We start from the raw sequence: 20,002 nt of genomic DNA, 5'->3' as shown, positions 1-20,002 counted from the left end.
TGATCAGTAACAGCAGCTCTCTGACGGTGCTGATCATGTCAGTCTGAGGGAGGACTAGAGGGAAGCTGAACTACTCCCTCTCTGAGTAGATGATCAATATTGTCAGAGATGACAGAGCTGATCTGTACAGTGGCACGGAACAGAATATGAGACTTTTATGTCCCAGATATGGTAAAAATCTATTTTAAATATAATGATTGAGAGCATTCCCAGGGCTGGTGTCATGGCAGCCATTGTTGGGCAGCTGTTGAGGCCCCCATGGGGGGGGCACTGCAACCCCGAGCCCCCTGGTCCTGCTCTTCTCCTCTGCACCTTTACTACCAGCTCACCAGTCCTCTCTGAGCATACAAGAGCTAATACAGATTGGACAAGTGAATAGACTGCAGTGACAGGAGGTTAGCCCATGCAGGGAATTGCCTAAGAGTCCCTCAAGCCTAAGGGACCCCCAAAACTGCAACAGCCACTGAGATCCTCCCCCACCCCCACACTTTGTAACCAGCTTGCTCTTTAAATTGACAATCACAGCTGAGCTGGGCAGAGACAAACTCTTGTTAGGGACATAAGAGGAGCCCTGTGGAATCAGGCCAAAGGCTCATTTGGTCCAGAATCTTGATTTCCACAAGGGTGTCCCAGATGCCTCTGGGAATACTGCAAGCAAGCCTGAGTACAGCATGTGCCCACTTCTGACTCCTCCTAGCAACTGATATTCAGAGGTCTTCAACAGCGGAGGAAGAGCAAACTTATAGTGGATAGTAGTCGTCAAAAGTCTGATCCTCAATGGATTGTAATTGTGTTTTACAGCTGGTGGCCATCCAGTGGCAGCTAATTCCACACACTTAGCTATGTACTGCATGAAGAAATACTTGGTTTTGTCTGGACTGAACCATCCAGTACAGTGGTACCTCGGGTTACAGACGCTTCAGGTTACAGACTCCGCCAACCCAGAAGTAGTACCTCGGGTTAAGAACTTTGCTTCAGGATGAGAACAGAAATCGTGCTCTGGTGGTGGCAGCGGGAGGCCCCATTAGCTAAAGTGGTACCTCAGGTTATGAACAGTTTCAGGTTAAGAACGGACCTCCAGAACGAATTAAGTTCTTAACCCAAGGTACCACTGTATTCAGCTTCATTATAGGTCCAGAAGTTCTAGTGTTATGATAAAAAGAGAGAGAAAATATCTCTAACCTCTTTCTCCACACGATGCATTACGTTCCTGTATTCCTCGTGGTTCTACTTTGAGAACGTTTTACAAAGCTTCACGCTGGTATAATCACTACCGCAGTCTTCTGCTTTGAATTTTACCACATAAAAGGTTTTCTCTTCGTTCATCATCCAGTTTTGGTGACACTATACGTCAGGGTATATTAAAAGACTTTGGTTGTGTGTGTGGCTGTGCTGTTTCTTTCAAAAATAGGAAGTTAAGCAGGGAAAGCTACTTGTGAGTCGTTAATTTCAAAGTCTGAGGCACTCACATCTTTCAAAATGGGGTTTTGACCGTTTTTTGTCCCTCACTTTTTAGCCAGCTAATAGACTGACATGATAGACAACTCAAGAACGCCAAATACTTGGAAATGTTTCCACCCGTTCTATCTGATTTACTAGAAAATAAAAAGCCACAAGATAGTTTAGAGATTATTATTCACTTGACTGCTTTTAGAGTGTCTGGCCTTACTGATACTTTGATCCAAGTGCTTCCCCCAGGGGGTGGGGGTTGCAGGAGATTATATGTACATATATAGACATATAAATTTATACTGCGGAAGGAAAAATATTTACACCATCACATAGGCCACATATGCACTATACATATAAATAACTACTTAAACTACAGTTTAAGAGCCATGTCAGCCCCCCAAGAATCCTGGGAACTGTTAAAGGTACTGCGAGTTTTTAGAAGTTATTAGAAAACCACAGAGCCTAGGGCTTGCCGATCAGAAGGTCGACAGTTCGAATCCCCGCAACGGAGTGAGCTCCCGTTGTTCGGTCCCAGCTCCTGCCCACCTAGCAGTTCAAAAGCATGTCAAAGTGCAAGTAGATAAATAGGTACCACTCTGGCGGGAAGATAAACCATGTTTCCATGCATTGCTCTGGTTCGCCAGAAGCGGCTTAGTTATGCTGGCCTCACGACGCTGAAGCTGTCTACGGATAAACGACGGCTCCCTTGGCCTATAGAGCAAGATGAGCGCCATAGCCCCAGAGTCATCTGTGACTAGACCTAATGGTCAGGGGTACCTTTACCTTTACCTTTATTCCCCTCACTGCAATGCCTGGAGTTCTCTGGGAAGAAGAATTGATTGTTAACCATTTGAGTGACTGTGGTTCTGTGTATTGGGGAGGCTAACAACTCCGAGCACCCTTAACTAACTACACCCTTCTTTAGAGAAAGCCATGACTCTTTAAAGTGGCATAATGCTTTAAATGTATGGTGTGGGTGTATGCCAGGAAGGTGTTTTTTCTCTCCAAATATGCTTTGTTAGACCTTCTCTCCTTCACTTACAACAAGGAGAGATGGGAAGCAGTGCCCAGTCCATAACTCATCCTACCCTGAAAATGTAACCATAAAAGCAGGTAAATGACCTTTTAACTTCAAGGTTCTCCACAGCTACTCAACAAATAAAAGCAGTAGTTCTCCAGGGTTTCAGACAAGAGATTGTACTAGCACACGCACACACACACGCACACACACAGAGTAGATGCAATGGATTGAACCTGGGGACCTTCTGCTTGCAAAGAGGGTGCCCTGCCTCTGAGCCACGGTCTTTTCCCTTCACAAATCCTAGGGAACTAATGCAGAGAACAAATCCAACAGAAAAATAATCAGGCAACCTGTAAGTATTAACAGCATGATTTCTTTTCTGCCGCCATCTAAACAAAGAAACCATATTGATTAATTTCCCAGTAATATCCATGCCGTAATAGCCAAAACAAAGAAATGAACTAGTAAATATCAAAAGTGGGTGTATAATATACCTACATTATACATGAAGTGCTTTCTATTTTTGAAATAATTTTCCTTTTAGATAAGAAATTTAAATCCTTATAACAATAACAATAAGCATACTGCAGGACCAAAGGATAGCTCCAGCAATATTATTCAACATTAGTTTATTATCCATCAATGAAACAGTAACTTTATAAGAAAGCATGTTTAAAACTAGTTGCTAAATATGCTGCTCCTAAAATCTAGGGTTTCAAGATCAGACCTGAAGAAAATGGGGACAGGAACGTCTTAATTTTATCCAAGATTTTTCTAGTTCAGTCGTCAGGTTTCTATATTATATAGGCATGAGAAACATCCTAAAGCCCAAGGGCCAGATTTGTACATGGTCAACCTTCCAGAGGAAAGTAGTCAGGGCCAATAAAACCCCCAAAGAGTGCATAAGTAGGGGAAACGGGGGAAACCTGGAGTGGGCAAAACAGATCAACAATGATTCAGCATTCTGGCTGTTGCAGGACAAAAACGATGAGAGGAGTACTGGAATGGTAACTTGTAAGAGGGCATAGATGGCTGGCATCCTAAACAACAGCACACTACTTGTCATAACAAAGGTCCAAATGAGAATTTAATGTTTTGCTCCAAGCATCTACACTTAAGCTTAAGACTATGTTTTGAGGGGAGGATAAACAGCATGAATAGAAAACCAAAACTACTTACTTTGGGGACTTCTGTTTTGATCTTTGAACAAGCATCTCTTAAAAAAAAAAGTGTAATGTGCTTTACAATCCTCACCTCACCTTTCCTCCCTAAGTAGGTACCTATTGCAAATGCTGTTTTTATTGGCACCATTCTACAGAAAAACATCAAGAATATGGCTGAGGTAAGATCTGAACTCACAGCCAGTTCAGACCCAGTTTACATGCATATCTACTGCATAAGGGAAACAGATGTGAATAAACAGCCCCATCACAATGTGGGGTTCAGGAAGTCTCTGTGTGTTAGATAGGGTGGCCATGGGTCCTGCTGTACAGAGGACAGTTCTCTATGTGAAGAGGTCCTCTTGTGTGAAGGCCTGTGTAATCTAAAGGTAAAAGAACTGTAACAAGGGAGAGCAGGAGTCTTGAATCTGGCAATGATCAGTATCTGGAAAGCAAATAGAGTAGGCAAACAGATCCCCTTATCATAATCTTTCCTACTCTGGTATTGTATTTCAGTTCAAACTGCAGTAACTATTTCTAAATTTGCATATGTACATACACATTTTATGCAAAATTGTACTCTTTCTTTTAGGTGGTGGGGGCACATTTTCCCTTATTTTGGCAATACACAGGTGGCCATCCTGGAGCTGGATCCAGACTAAACTGGTTTCAGGTGAGTCCTGCTGAAATCACTGAAACAAGCTCGTCATGACTTAAGTCATGAAATCAATGGGACTTAAATCATAACTAAATTGTCCCATGGTACCCAAATTCAACTAACATAGATGAAGCCCAGTAATTAGTCATTATTCCCACTTGTGTGACAAGAGTTTCCGGAAAACCCAGCAAGGATGCTGAAAGGTGCCATCAAACTGTCTGCACGGTTGTTTGTTGTTTTAATTCACCTATTGCTCTATCCTCAAGATTTGATTTCTGAAAAGGAAATTTGGGGGGGGGGGGGTTGAATAGAACCAGAGCATTGTGATGACACAACAGTTCTCCTCTGAAAAGTTAAGCAACTGGGCTTGAATAACTCCATCATTAACTGGCAGGTCAGTGAACATACAGTACTTTGGAAGAAATTCCCTAAATTTCATCTCTGGTATTTGCTGACTAATTAGTGGAGGACTCAATCATATGTTCTCAGAAGCTGAAAGTACAATGCCTTGATCAGCATTCTTACCCTCTGGACAAAAAACAACAACACCTTCCCGGTCCAAGATACACCAGTTCACTTGCTGCTTTTCAAAGCAATATTTTTATTTTAAAATAATCTTGTATTATTTTCCACTATTATACTAATGCAGCTGAAGCTGTACCACCCATGCACAACAGGAAGGTATCAGTAGGCCTGAGGAAACCCCGGATTTGTACAAATCCCCTCCAAGTAGAACTGACAGTGTCTTCTCAGCTTTCAGGGTCAATGGATGGTTTTGGGCAGGATTTGACACCCCACCTCCAAAAATACCCATCTTAGGAAAAACCTAACTGAGATCACATGATGAAGGGAAGTAAGTAAGTAAGTAAATAGTTACAATGCTAGTGTTTCTGTCCCAGTTTCCAACATTCTTTTTACACTGCATTAGCTGATTGCTTTACTGTCACGTTGTGCTAAATTACATACATGCCAGTTGCTGTGGTGTGATACAACAGAAGACATAATCAGACAAGTACCATCCCCTCCCACCCTCTATGAGCATGTGCGTGTCTGTTCCCCCATGAATCACCAATGAAAACTGCAGGAAAAAAATTATATGCAAGTACACTGCCCCAAATTTTGCCCCACAATATTCCGGGATAATAGGTTTGCAAACAGATTTGTTTTCTGGAAACAATTAACACAGAAATCCGTGTTAAGTTTCCTTTACAATCTACTACTTTTTTCCAGAAGTGGTTTTTTATGTCATGTGAAAGGTCACATAAAATAAAATTAAAAAATATCAGGACAGTAAACGTCAGGAAATCAGAAGCAAGTGTTTTCTGAATGCAGCCCTGACCTAGCCCCATTCAGAAGCTGATACTCAGCCATGCAACTCAGGATACTGTCTTGGTGCAGTCCTACCACCTTTGGTGCTCTGAGATGAGTAAACAAAAAGCAGGATGCCGTTAGTTCATATTCCTCATATCTGGCAAAGTGCACCTTATCTGGTTGTCTCATTCATCTTGGAGATTTGGGATGCAACTGAATGCAAAAAAGGTGGGGGGGGGAATCATAACCAGAAGCAAAGAAAACCACAACTCCCTGCTGGTTCACTTTTATCTATTTACAGCTCAGAATTCATAATAAATGAATTTCAAAGAAGTTGGAGGTGGAAGTGGCCAATTATTTGGAGGGGGGTGTTGTGCGGAATGTGTGGTGTGATAACCTAGTTCTCTCAAAGAAGAAAGAGAAATAGCAGCTGTTCCCTTAAGTGCCTTTGTAAGTCAAGGGTAAAATTAATCCCCTTGCAAAGCAAGACAAATTTGTCCTGGATCCTCTTTCAGTTCAAAATGGTGAAGAGTGTGTGCTGGTTTTGCTAAACTCAAATAAAAACTGTTCTGAGTCATGCGATTTAGAGGAAATACAAAATATTTATACATCGTTTGGTTGTTTTAATGTAAAGCAGTTTATAAATTCTTAAATAGATAAATAAAAGCTATCACTTACAACCTTGCTACAGGGTTTAAACCATTAATTTCCATGGAAACAATGCACAGTCCACTACACCAGGGAAGTGGAACCTGTGGCCCTCCAGGTGTTGTTGGATTCCTGGCCAATGCTCAAGGACAATGGGATCTGCTGACCAACATCCAGAGGGCCACATGTTCTCCATCTCTATGCCTCACTATAGCTTTAAAATGATTTAATAATCATCACCTGTCTTCTAGAGATCCTTGGGAATAGTCAACTCCAACACCACCTGGATGAGAGGCAGCTCTAAGTCCTGGAAAGAACTATCAAAGGACCCTGGAAATGTCCTAAACTCTTGGGATCTTTTCTGATGATGAAGTAGGGTTATTTATCAGATTTCTCAGCAGATTTTGTGACTGTGGGAAAAAGAGGTTGCAACCCCATGAACTGTTGATTAGCATTTACCATTGCTGTCATCCTGGTAACAGATCTTCAGAATTGTAAACTCCTCCATCTGTAAACTCTAGAATTTGCAACAGTTTTTTTTTCAAATGCCCAAACAGCTGTCTTATGAGCAGTGTAGAGTCCAGAGTTTACACTAATTGTGATTCTAGACTGGGTTTGTTTATAACATCATCTAATCCAGAGGAGTTTATGTAAGACATGAGCAATGAAATATGGGTCATTCACACAATTTATATTGTTTGCCACATATAGAGTTTACTTTAGGAATCACAAGATATGAAAGGCAATTTCCTTACAGCAGAGATTCTCAAGGCGCTTTTTATAAGCAAAGGACTGTACATTTTTCCTTATTAACAATCTTGTGTGGTCAGTTATTTCCACCCTATTTCTACATAGTTGCATGCATGTCGGGATTTGAACCCAGTTTCATCAGAACAACTAAACAACAGAGAGTTTCCAAGGCTTCCTGAGAGGGGATGAGGCTAGAGGTGATTCCTCACTCCACACTTAATCCTAACCTTAGCTGTGTAATCATATAACAAGTGCTAGTCTGCTTTTTTCTTTTTTTGAGGGAAGCGAGTGGCACTGTGGTCTAAACCACTGAGCCTAGGGCTTGCCGATCAGAAGGTCGGTGGTTCAAATCCCCGCAACGGGGTGAGCTCCCGTTGTTCAGTCCCTGCTCCTGCCTACCTAGCAGTTTGGAAGCATGTCCAAGTACAAGTAGATAAATAGGTACCGCTCTGGTGGGAAGGTAAACGGCGTTTCCGTGCACTGCTCTGGTTCGCCAGAAGTGGCTTGGTCATGCTGGCCACATGACCCGGAAGCTGTCTGTGGACAAACGCCGGCTCTCTCGGCCTATAGAGTGAGATGAGCGCACAACCCCAGAGTCGTCGTGACTGGACCTAACGGTCAGGGGTACCTTTACCTTTAGTCTGCTTTTTACAAATCACTTTACAAGAAGATCTGAAGTTCCCAAGCAGAAGGTGCCTAATAGTAGGCGGACCACAAGAACTATTTAAAGTGGCATTACACTCTTCCATCAGTTTCTTTTTGGCAGCCCATCAACAGTTTTCCTTTTAATATTTGATAGCATTATTAGACTGATTATTAATACGCCAACATGCCCTCTCTTTGTTTCAGCTCCTATGTATAGTGGCTGTAGCAACTATAGTCCTTCCTAAGGTGTCAAGATATACAAAGCCAGTAGCCATTCCCCGCCCCCCCCCTGAACAGGGACCACTAATCTGGTATTCCTGAAAGCAGAAAACATATTGTCCAAGATTAAACAGGGGCTTCAAGGTCTGTTGCGGCACCACCCAAATTTATTGTCCAAGGGAAATGACTTTGCTGAACATTTTTGCACTCAAGATGCCAAGAACAGCAACGTTCTTTACACAAATATTTTTTCCCATTAAAAAAAGAAAGAAATGTCATCTCAGATGAATAAACACTACAGAACCGTCTTGAGATGTAAAATAACTAAAGGTAGCATCTGGGTCACTCAACCCAACTAACTCTCCAACTAGACTGGGCCAGCACATAGCCAAAAGGAAAGCCTAATCCACAGTTCCTCTCATCCAAAGGGTTGAACAAGACATTATGTTGGAAAATGCATGGTTCCAACCCTGCAGATACAGAGATGATGGGGAATGTGCAGGTGCAGGCATGTTTTCCCTTCTTGGTGCTAATTTCCCCCTGCAAGTGACCCAACACCCATTTTTCCTCAACAGGCTCATTTTCAATTATGTATATTTGTTTTGAAACTCCATATATATATATATATATATATATATATATATATATATATATATACATACATATATATATATACACACACACATACACACACACACACACACACACACACACACACACATATTATGACTGCTTGTTTTTAAAGTTTGATCTCATCAGTATTTTCCTGCATGTATATATGCACAAAATGCTAAGAGTTTTTTCTGGGTAAATGATATTTAAAATAATTTTGATTTAAACCAGTTTCTTTTGCTTTTAAATGGCTGGGTTTCATTTGAAAGGAAGAAATTGTGGAAAGGAGAAGGGTTAAGCACATTTACACACACCCCTTCTGCCCCACAACGAGCATTACAAAGGAAGTGTGGTTCTCCCATAACATCTAAGCTTCACCATTAGGATGGAGGGTATTTCACCAACCCTGTAAAACTTGATCCATGCACCCCTTATCTCTGCTGCCTGCCACTGCTGCTCAGCTGATGGTCCTTTGTTGTTGTTGTTGTTGTTCCTCATTCAAAAGGAGGCTTGTATGCACACTTAGCCCCTGTGCAAACAGTAAGGCAGCCTTGTGAATAAATACATAAGAGTTACTAGGCTGGAAAGAAGTATTACTAGCAGAGGAAGGAGGGCACCATCCTTCTTCTAGCAGCCCAGCATATTACTATGCTGGAGCTCGAGGGGGAGGGGGCTTCCCTCCTCTGTCAGCCAGTAGAGCCTGCTCTTGGGGTAGGGCACTGCCCCACCAACAGCAGTCTGCCCTGAGCCTTCCTACCTGGCCTGCCTTCTTACTTACAACCAGTCCAGGCAGGTAACATTGCTTATCAGCTTCCTCCTCAGTCTCAGTGGTGCCCCTTGCATAACTCAGCAGAGAAGAGAATGGGGACAAACCAGCATTAGTTTGCTCTGCATCTCACTAGAACCAGAAGCACCTACTGTTTGGGCTCCCTGCCAGTCCCAACAGGCACCAGCCACCAATCTTTGTCAACCCTCTTAATTTCTAAGCTGGGTGTAGAGGAGGGACAGAGCCCCCCCCATCCCTCTTTCACCAGACCATCCACCCTCCTGCATGGAATTCCTTATTGCCCATGACTACCAAGTAAGAGCTTAAACATGGGGAGATGTTGTAATACTTTTAACTAAGCAAGAAAACTGATAAGGGAATCAATAAAACGGACAAAGCTTTTCCCAAACAGCTTATAAGTTTTATTGGAGAACAGAGGCAGACTAGTGAAGGAAACAATAGCGTAGAGACAGTCAACCTGGTGCCTGAATGTTGCTGTACTACAGCTCCCACTGGCTGGGGCTGAGGGGCGTTTCAAGCCTAGAAGGGCTCATGAAAGGGGTTAAAGTGCATGGTAGCATTTGAGGTAATTTGGGGAAAGGCCTGGTAGCTCGGTGGTACAGCATCTGCTTTCCATACAGAAGGTCCCCGGTTCAATCACTGGCATTTCCAGGCAGGGCTAGCAGAGACTCTGACTGAAATCCAATCAGTGTAGACAATGCTGAGTGAGATGGACCAATGGCCGGCCCACACGTGAGGCAGCTTCTATAGTCCCTTCTATATAGGAGGAAAAAACATCTTCTCCTGTACTAGCTGAAAGGGGTGACAAGACATTTAAAGCAAATAAAGAGTTAAGTTGTGAATGTGGTGATACACATGAACTGAGACAGCAGAAGATTCCTCAAAGTGATTTCAAGCCTGATTTCCCTAAATGCTCAGGGTGCTCCAGCCTCCTCATGAAGAGCACAAGCTGGTGCAGGTTTTGAGGGTGTTTTCCTGACCTCCTTGTTTACTTTTAGGACTAGATGTTCTCTAGCGGCCAGTTAGAAATGAGAACCGATTAGCACATTACAGCAGAAGCACAGAAAGCAGAAGAGGATCAAGTGACCTGAACTTCTGCTTTTGCAACTGCTGCTGTAACCTATAAAGCAGACTCCAGTGGACTCAAATATGCATGTTGGCCCATAGAACAGTCCTCCTATACCACTCTCAGTACCATCTCAGAATCATGTGGGGATGGACAGCTTGTCTAAAAGTTCCCTGATCTCATTTCCCCCCCCCCCCATGCATACAAAAGTGTGACCTGCTAGTTTTCTATGCGCATGGGAATTTTAACATGTTCGGTTATAATCAGGGATATTTTAATGGGAGTGCTTTGAAACTGGCAACCTCCCATTTGCATTCTGGGATGGGAGAGTTGCATGGACGACAGCAGTACTTCAGATCACAGGTCTTCCTGTACAGAGAAGCAGATTCATTCAACCATCTTTTACAAAGGAAAGTCTGCCCTGCCACCAATTCATTATTGTTGTTCTCTCCCAGTGAATGCTGTTACATCTGAAGGTGTGGCAGAAGCCGGTCATCAAGACAGTACAGGGAGCTGCCAGCTACTCTGTTGTATGTTTACAAGCACAAGCCCCCAGAATTAGAGAAACTCCCTGAGAGATATACAATGACAAGTAAGAATATGTCGCTTGTGCGGAGTGCAAACAAGAAGCACTGACTGTTTAAAAGTTTCATTTATTTTCTTTCGCTAGGGATCCCTGTTCAATGAAACGGACAAGGTAGTAGACAAATCTTGTCCAGTTTCATGAGTGACATGACATGCCAATTTGTTTTATAACTGAAGTACTGTTGTGTTGCCGTGTGCTTAATGTGTATACATGTCTTTCTGAAGGGGGGGGGGAGTCTTATAACTGTAAGACTGGAAAGTCCTGAATGGCATAGATAAGACTTCACTCACCCCAGCACTGAAAAACTAGTATGAGCCAATTCCTTCAGTCAAGCAAAAGATAAATTCATGCCTGGAACATCCTTTTAAGTATAAACTATTTTGCTTGACTTATAAAGTATTTTACAAGATTTCACAAACTCTCAGAAGAGCTCAATGAATGAAGTGAAAAGATCACAACTTTCACAATAAAACCTCTTCGTAGACTTCCATTTTGTACTTGGGAATTGCTATAAAACTAAGATTTATGAATGGCATATATTGCTGGGAGGGGGAAATATTTTCAGGTGAGGGCCTAATACTTACCCTTCATATAGTTGCGATTTGGTACATGTGTGTCCAGTTAATAAATTATGCTACTCTTGTGTAAAGAAATGTGTCCTACACATAAATTATATGTATGTTAGCTGCCTTGGGAGGAATGGCGGGTTACAAATCCATTGAAAGAAATAAACAACAACATACATGTAAAGAATCTGACAGTATTATTGCAGCAAGGATGTGATCCTTTGTTGTTGTTGTTGTTCAGTTGTGTCCAACTCTTCGTGACCCCATGGACCAGAGCATGCCAGGCACGCCTATCTTTCACTGCCTCCCGCAGTTTGGCCAAACTCATGCTAGTCGCTTCAAGAACACTGTCCAACCATCTCATCCTCTGTAGTCCCCTTCTCCTTGTGCCCTCTATCGTTCCCAACATCAGGGTCTTTTCTAGGGAGTCTTTTCTTCTCATGAGGTGGCCATGATCCTTAGATACCCCATATACGAATCAGTAATACCCCTCATTGAAACCAAAATTCATAGATTTCTCTCAGGTGTTTTCTATTTTTCTAATGTCTAGACTTCAGCTCCCTTAAGTTCAATTCTAAGAAAAGCAGGGGAAAGAACTGTTTCATCATCAACGTAAACAGGCATATTTATACAGTGGTACCCCACAAGACAAATGCCTCGCACAACGAAAAACTCGCAAAACGAAAGGGTTTTGCGAGTTTTTAGTTGACTCGTGAGACGAATTCGTCTATGGCTGTTTTTCGCAAGACGAATTCGTCTGGTGAGGTACCACTGTAAGCCGGCACCGGACCACGCTGTGCCGCGTTTTAAAGCTGCAGCGAGCGAACAGCAGCGCTGCTGTTCGCCCGCTGCAGCCTTAAAACGCGGCGCGGTCCGGTGCCGGTCGGAAGGGGTGTCGGCCGATCGCGCCCGCCATCTTGGCGGCACCGGACCGCGGCCTTAAAACGCAGTGCGGCGCGGTTCCGGTCGGAAGGGGCGCCGGCCGATGGCGGGTGCGATCGGCCGGCGCCCCTTCCGGCCGGCGCCCCCAGACTTTTTTCCCATAGGAACGCATTAATTAAATTTTAATGCGTTCCTATGGGAAACGGTGCCTCGCAAGACGAAATTTCCGCAAGACAAAAAGTCTTGCGGAACGAATTAATTTCGTCTTGCGAGGCACCACTGTATAACGTATTTTTCCGTCTATAAGACACCCCCATGTATAAGACGCTCCCTATTTTGGGGGACTCAGATTTAAGAAAATGGGGGGAGATGTATCCGTGTATAAGACGCCCCCTAATTTCTGACATTATTTTTAGGGGGGGGACCTAGTCTTATAAACAGAAAAATACGGTAAGTGGGATCTCCAACATATTACAACATAGTCTCACCTCTTAACAGGGATGTGTACTCCTGTTCAGGCCACCATGCCTTCCTCTGGGTCTCTATACAGCCGTAGGGCAGCAGTGTGAAACTTGAAGCCCTCCAGATGTTGTTGGACTACAACAACCATCAGCCCTGTCAGGCTGAAGGGAATTGGAGTCAAACAACATCTAGAACAGCACAGGTTCCACACTCCTGTTGGTAGCGGCTCAATTCATTCTCCCCCACATAGACCTCTCCAATTTCCTGGTTTTCTTTTTCAACCAGCACTCAACATCTCATAGCTCCTGAAAACTATGTACATATTACTTGTTTGGGGGCTTTCTTTGGCCCCCTTTTAATTATTTTCTTTTGCATTGTATTCATGCATACCTTAAGATTCACTGACATACTGTTTCTCAACAGCCCCGTTTTAGCTCTAATCCTGTCTGCACAGAAACACTGAGTGAGTTCACTATTAGGAGGAGTGACATTACTTTACCTAAGCGTTCAAAGCCCTTCACATTCATTATCAGCAAAACCTGCAATACCATTAACATATTAATAGCACAGAAGTGAACCAGCTTGTACTGAGCTCAACTGTCTTACCAGTAATTTTGCATCCAAAAGATACGTGTGAATCATCATTTCAGTCATCACCACGACTCACATCAGCACTGGGACACTCCAGCTACAGTGGCATGCTGGACTAGGATCTGTTTTCTCAAGAGTTACAAGTGAGCAATCCTGTGTGTGCATCCCTCATTTTCCAAGCTAGCTGTCTTTGTGCTAAGATTCTTAGAAACAAACTGCTACAACCACCAGCCTGTTTGGATGTGCAGCGACTGAAAATAAGAACATAAGTAGAGGCCTGCTGGATCAGGCCGATGGCCTTTCTAGCCCAGCTTGCTGATCTCATAGTGGCCAAACAGATGCCTGTGGGAAACGCACAAGCAGGACCTGGGCACAATATCACTCCCCTCTCCTCTGGTTTGCAGCAACTAGTATTCAGAAGCATCGGTGCCTCCAGCCTTGGAGGCAGTGCATAGCCATCGTGGCTGGTAGTTGTTGACAACCTTAACCTCAGTGAAATAATAAAATGTTCTAGCACCACAATTCTTGTTCACATAGATGTTGTATCCAACTTAGTCTGAGTAGGCCCACTTGAAATTAACGGGCACGACTAACCTAGCCCCATTAATTTCAGTGGGCCTACTCCAAGTTGTACTTAGTTGGATATAACTGTGGATGTGAACCTAAATTCTTCTTCTGTTTGTAACTTGCAGACTAGAAGTACTGTCTGAGGCAGTGAGTTAACTTTGGCTACGGAGTAATAATTCAGCAATCCTCTTATCTCAGAAACATTTCTGCTTTCACGGAAGCCACTGAGAATGTCCTCCAATGGCTGTTATTAGAAGGTAGCCACAAGTGCATATACATCAGCGCATAAAACATATGCCCCTTTTTACATTCTAAAGTGAGAAATGCTGCTCGAGTCAATATATATTCCAGGAGTATAAGATCAAAGTCATAGCAGGAGTATAAGATCAAAGTCATAGGTATGAGATGAAATATATGCAGGAATACGTATCAAAATAGCCAACCAATCACTTATTGAGGATAAGCATGGTGTCGCGGTTTGTGTGCTAGACTAGGACCTGAGAGGCCAAATCCCCACTTGGGCATGAAGCTCACTGGGTGACCTTTGATCAGTCACCCCTCTCCACCTAACCTACCTCACAGGGCCGCTGCAGGGATTAAACGAGGAGGGGGAGAACTATGTATGCCACCTTGAGGTCCTTGGTGAAAAATGTGAGATACAAATGCAATGAATAATGCATAAGAAATAAATACACAATTCCTAGACTAGAGAAATATAACTAAAGACCACTGGAAAATAATACCACCAAGGAGCCTTGAATTTAGGTATCTTGCCTGGTCACAATAAGCGACATGGAATTTCATACAGGTGAACAAGCAGGCTGTCAGAAGAGGGATTACACCATCCTTCCCCTACTATCCCGTGGCTCCTGTGTCGGCTGCAGAGTAAGAGGTTCCCCCACTTCCATGACCAAAGGAGAAATGCAGAACACTGGCAGACGAAGGATGGATTGTTCTGTCACTCCACTAGCCTGCATGATAGAAGGTATTTTTTTAAAATAAAAACTGGTCTGCTAAGAGGCTAGTACTGTGTGTTTCCACGCTGTCTGAGAATGAATCAGACTCCCCTCTTTAAAGACCACTAGCCTCTTAACCAGTAGGGGCTGGTGCCCATAGGGAATGGTAGGGGAGAAGGCAGAGAGGTCAATAGTAGGTGGTGCCAGAACCAATGACAGGCAGAGTCAATTAAGTGTTGGTGCTGAGCTTTAAAGCCTCAGCCCTGTAGTCACCACCCCCATCGTTCTGCCTGGACACTGAGGTCCAGCTCTGAGGGCCATCTGGGAGTTCTCTCACTGCGAGAATACAGGGAACCAGGCAGAGGGCTTTCTCGGTAGTGGCACCCGCCCTGTGGAACGCCTTCCATGACTTTTAGAAGACATGTGAATGCAGCCCTGTATAGGGAAATTTTTTAATGTTTTATATTTTATGGTGTTCTTAATATTTTGTTGGGAGCTACCCAGAGTGGCTGGGGTAACCCAGTCAGATGGGCAGCATATAAATAAATAAAAATGTTGTTGTTGTTAGTTTTGTCCCCATCCTCCTCCCTGAATGAGTTTCTACAGGGGACAACACTGAGACAAATGCAACCTTGTGGATTGATTGCAAGTAGGAAGGAAGGCAAATGGGAGTGACTGAGGGTAGATTGAGGTTGGCACAGTAGCACCCCAATTCTCTCTAATGGACCAACCTTCACTGCTCCCAACAGGCTAGCAACATTAATGGTGCATAAATGCAATGGAATTCACTGCTGTTTCTCAAGGCAATTCTGGGTATTGGTGCTACTACAGTTCCTGTCTTGCCTTTTGAGCACCTGAAATGTTCCCAAGGTGCAGCAAAACTTTCAAAGCTTAGACCCACCTGCAAAAATAGTTATTTATAAAGTGTTTGTCTGAAGAGAAGGAAAGATCCCCTTTGCCACTGCCCTAAGTTTGTAAGATAATTGCAACCCACCTACCCCAATAAATCCTTAGAAATTTCCTTCCATTTTTGGAGGCATCTTCACTTTCTCATCTCCCCCCCCCCCCAAAAAAAAAATGGTTGTGGGGAAATAGCATGCAATATTTTGGCAGAGCACTATTCAGGTGAACTATCCCCCTGAACCACACAAAAGGGACAGGTTAATTATGACTTCCCCAACACTGACAACTGGGAAACACTGGCCTGCAAGCGCTCCAATTGGAGAACAGCCTTTACCAAAGGTGTCATGGGCTTTGAAGACACTCGAACTCAGGATGCAAGGGAGAAACGTGCTAAGAGGAAGGCAGGCTTGGCAAATCCACACTGTGATCAACTCCCGCCCGGGAACCAATGTCCCCACTGTGGAAGGACGTGTGGATCCAGAATTGGCCTCCACAGTCACTTACGGACTCATTGTTAAAACCGTGTTTATGGAAGACAATCTTACTCGGCTACGAGTGATCACCAAAGAAGAAGGAGAAGCAGCTCTGCAGATGTTTCAGGCAACTCCCATCAGCCTGATGAATCAGTTCAACATGCTCCTACAGTCTGTTTAGGGACACATGAATTGAATACACAAAGGGTAAGATTGGGTGATAAGGCAACAAACCTGCTGTGCTTTTGATGCAGCTGGTGTGTGTGGTGTGTGGTGCAAAATTTAGATCTGGATGTACAGGCAGTAAGGCCCATATTCATACCATACATTTTAAGTACATTTAAAAACGCATTTCAAGCACGTGGCTTCCTTCAAAGAACCGTAGGAACTGTGGTTCTTTAAGGGTGCTGGGAACTGTTGCTCTGTGAAGAGTAATCTGCAGTTCCTTAGGATTCTCTGAGGGAAATCCTAAGGCTGCTTTAAATGTATGGTGTACAGTAGTTGCAACCAGTGGAACCTAACTGCAAACTTACATAGGCGTGCAAATGACCCAGACTGTTCTGCTCTCAAGAGCTACTAACAACAGCAGACAGGAGATTTATACGTATTATAGGTATGCTTATCTCTAGCTATACAGATCTGTATGCTGCTGTGTAAGAGCTGTCTGTGCTTTTCATATTCCAAAACAGGCACACAGATGTCATTGTCAGCAATGAAATAAAATCCAAAGATACTACAAATTTGCTATTTATATGCAGCACCCTGGAGACTGGCTGCAATGGTTATTTAAAGTTATGGGGGGGAGGGAATTTAGCAGAGTAAAAGCAAGAAAAAGAATAGAGCCCAATAGATGTGGGGGAAAGGATGCTTAGAAAGAAAGAAACCTTTTAAGAGTCCACCCATGCAATAATTTTTGCTTTCATTTTCCAGGTTTGGGGAGAGGGAGGGGAGAGCTGATGTCTTTGAGGGCGAGGAGGACCAGCAGCTTAGGAAAACACAAGGAAATAGAGAAGAAGTGATGCCAGCCTGCAAGAACTGCATGCAGAAGTGGCATCGACTCTCCCTCCTCGGGAGGCGTGGGGCGCTTAAGTGCATTCATTCCCGATCAGTCAACAAACCGGACAGCAACAAAGGGGACGCACAGGATCAGGAAATGTGTTTTGCTGGTTGCATTCCGGAGTCACTGTGCCTCCAGCCCCAAGTCTGCTAAGCACTCGCGCCGGGCACTTGCAGGGCACTGTACAAACTAAGAAGGAAAAGAAGCCGCGCGGGTGTGAGGGATCTCTCCGCCCAGCAGATTTATAGCGTCAATGAAGACAGACCGGACTAACCGGGAGGAGGAGGAGGAGGGAGGCGGCAGGGCTGAGACGAAGGGAAAACGAGACCGGCTGGGCTGGGTAGTTCAGGGAGAGGAGTCTATGCGGCCGAGGCTGCGAGGTGAGTCCACGGACCACCAGAACGGTTACAGCGGGTTTAGGCAGGCCAACACACAAACATTTGAAAAATGATGATGTTATTTAACTGTTATGGCGTTCTTGCAAATCCTGAGCTGAGAGCTTGCAATGGGCTTTTAAAAACAACGCGCTCTTTCATAGGGGCCCCCCGCGAAAGCAAGTCTCTGGGTGGGTTGCAAAATAACGGTCCCTTGTAACACACGGAGTTGGTCCTGAGCCCCGGAACCTTCTGAACTTTCTAGCCGAAGCAGGCAACTCCTTCATCCTTCTCTGCGCCGCCTCCACCCTGCCCTCATAACACCAAGTACGAAAGACGCTAAGGGTTCATGCAAATGAATTCGGTCCAGCTGCGATCAGAATCTGATCACACACACACAAACAAACGAAGCAGCTGCAAGATTGCCGCATCTTTACGCCACTTCTTGGGATGCAACTATGTGTGCGTGTCCCCCAATAGGAGAGCAAGAAGTTATTTGCAAGTCACCCAAAGTCAAACAAGATGCATCTGAATGTCGGTTGCAAAACAGGCACACACATTAACTGAAACAGAAAATGTGGTTTGTTAGGTTTTTGGGGTTTGAAAACAAACTACAGGTTGCATAACAACCACCATCACCCAAGCACTGAAAGGGGTGGGGGCCGACGGTTGTATTTGTATCACACACACAGAAACACACACACGTCTACGAATAGCACCATCAGCCCATGCAACCAATGCCGATGGGAGCCTGCCTAAACGAGAACCGGGCTTCGCCGATGCGCATTTCGGCGTTGTCCCTTGAAGGCTGCAATCCTAACCCTAACTCACCTTGGCAGCAAGCCCCGCTCAATTCAAGTAGGGCTTACTTCCTAGCAGACACAGCTTTAGGATCGCGCTGCCCCTCCCCCCAGTCGTAGGAACGTACACCCCGCACCAGCTCGCCGCAGTTGGAAAGCGAGCAGGCAGGAGTTGCGCGGCAAAGGAACCATCAGCCCACCCGAGCTTTCCGCTGTTAAAGCAAGAGAGAAAACCTTGCAAGGAAAGGAGCAGCGGGGGACGCGCGGGCGGGCGTGCAGAGATAGGGCTTATTATTATTATTATTATTATTACTCACGTATCTCTTGAGCTTCTTCTCAGGGGGCGATTTGATGAGCCAGCCCGTGCACACGACGTGCCCTGCGCTCATCTTCTTCGCCCCCCGCCGTCCCGCAGGGGGGAGCCCAGGAGGCTTGGTGCGATGCGCGGAGCAGCGAGGGTGGTGGCGGCGGCGGAGGCTGCAGAGGAATGCCGAGGAAGCTGGTGCAGCCGGGCAAGTTGTGTGTGTGTAAGAGAGAGAGGGAGCGAAAGAGCGTGTATATGTGGAGGTGGAGGAGTTGGGGGCGACGAGATCAACGCAGTCGGCTTCCTTCCACCGGGTCCTCCCCGACGCAGCCGCTTGCTCAGCCCGAGGAGGAAGTCATGACATTGATCAGTGACACACACACACACACACGGCTCCCGACACAATGAGAGCCGTCGAGGAGGCACGTGATGCCGGGGCCGGGCTCAGCCCCATCAACAAAAACAAGCACGTGCAAAAAAGGGGGGGCAAGAGGCCGATACAAACCCCCATCCCGCCTTCGCTCCCTCTCTTTGGCTCTCCGCCGCAATGCACTGCCTGGTTTTTCCGTGCAAACTGACAAGTCCAGCCAGTGGAGCCGCTTTGCAGGCTCTTAATTTTCTTTCTTTATCGCTCCCTCTCTCTCTCACTCCAGAGAAGGGTCTGCCTGCCTGATTCCCCCAAGCTTCTGCTTTGTTCGGATAAATTTGGAGCCCAGGTGCGGGCAGGCAGTTGCAGCAGCGTGGAAGGGGTCTATTTTGTGCCCCTCCTCCCCACCACCCACTTCTGTTTCTGGAACCCCGGGGTCCGCCAACCGCGTCCGGAGAATCCGGAGCCAAGGGATTTGCCTTTTGAACACCAGAACAGAAGGGGGCTTACTGTCCTTCCACTACACGAGAAAGTAAAATAAATCAGTTTTCAAAAAATGTACCGAGTTATCCCCAAAGATACCAAATTATCCCAACCACAGCTTTTCTTCATTGCAGCTAATATTATAATTTAGGGTTGAGTGGGTGGGCTAGAATTTTGTTTTTAAACAGCTGAGAGAGAAATCTTTGCCGGCTCACTGCAAATCATTTCATAAAATCATAAAATTCTAGAGTTCGAAGGACCCTTAAGAGACATCTAGTCCAATGCAGGAATCTCAACTAAAG

The 20,002-nt window shown here is 44.8% G+C and overlaps 1 protein-coding gene across 2 annotated transcripts in view; it reads right to left on the bottom strand.

Moving 5' to 3' along the window:
* GAB3 (GRB2 associated binding protein 3) overlaps positions 1–19,559 on the bottom strand; it is an 83,418-nt gene extending 63,859 nt beyond the window's left edge. Inside the window, exon 1 of one of the 2 annotated variants that reach the window (XM_033137344.1) lies at positions 18,864–19,559. In XM_033137344.1, the coding sequence (XP_032993235.1) occupies positions 18,864–18,935 (72 nt within the window). In that variant the 5' untranslated portion in view covers positions 18,936–19,559. The remainder of the gene's footprint in view (positions 1–18,863) is intronic. The other variant, XM_033137346.1, reaches the window with a different exon arrangement.
* Positions 19,560–20,002: the final 443 nt, after the last annotated feature.

This window comes from Lacerta agilis, chromosome Z (assembly GCF_009819535.1).
Source record: "Lacerta agilis isolate rLacAgi1 chromosome Z, rLacAgi1.pri, whole genome shotgun sequence".
Classification (NCBI taxonomy): domain Eukaryota; kingdom Metazoa; phylum Chordata; class Lepidosauria; order Squamata; family Lacertidae; genus Lacerta; species Lacerta agilis.
This window is presented reverse-complemented; position numbering and strand designations above follow the sequence as displayed.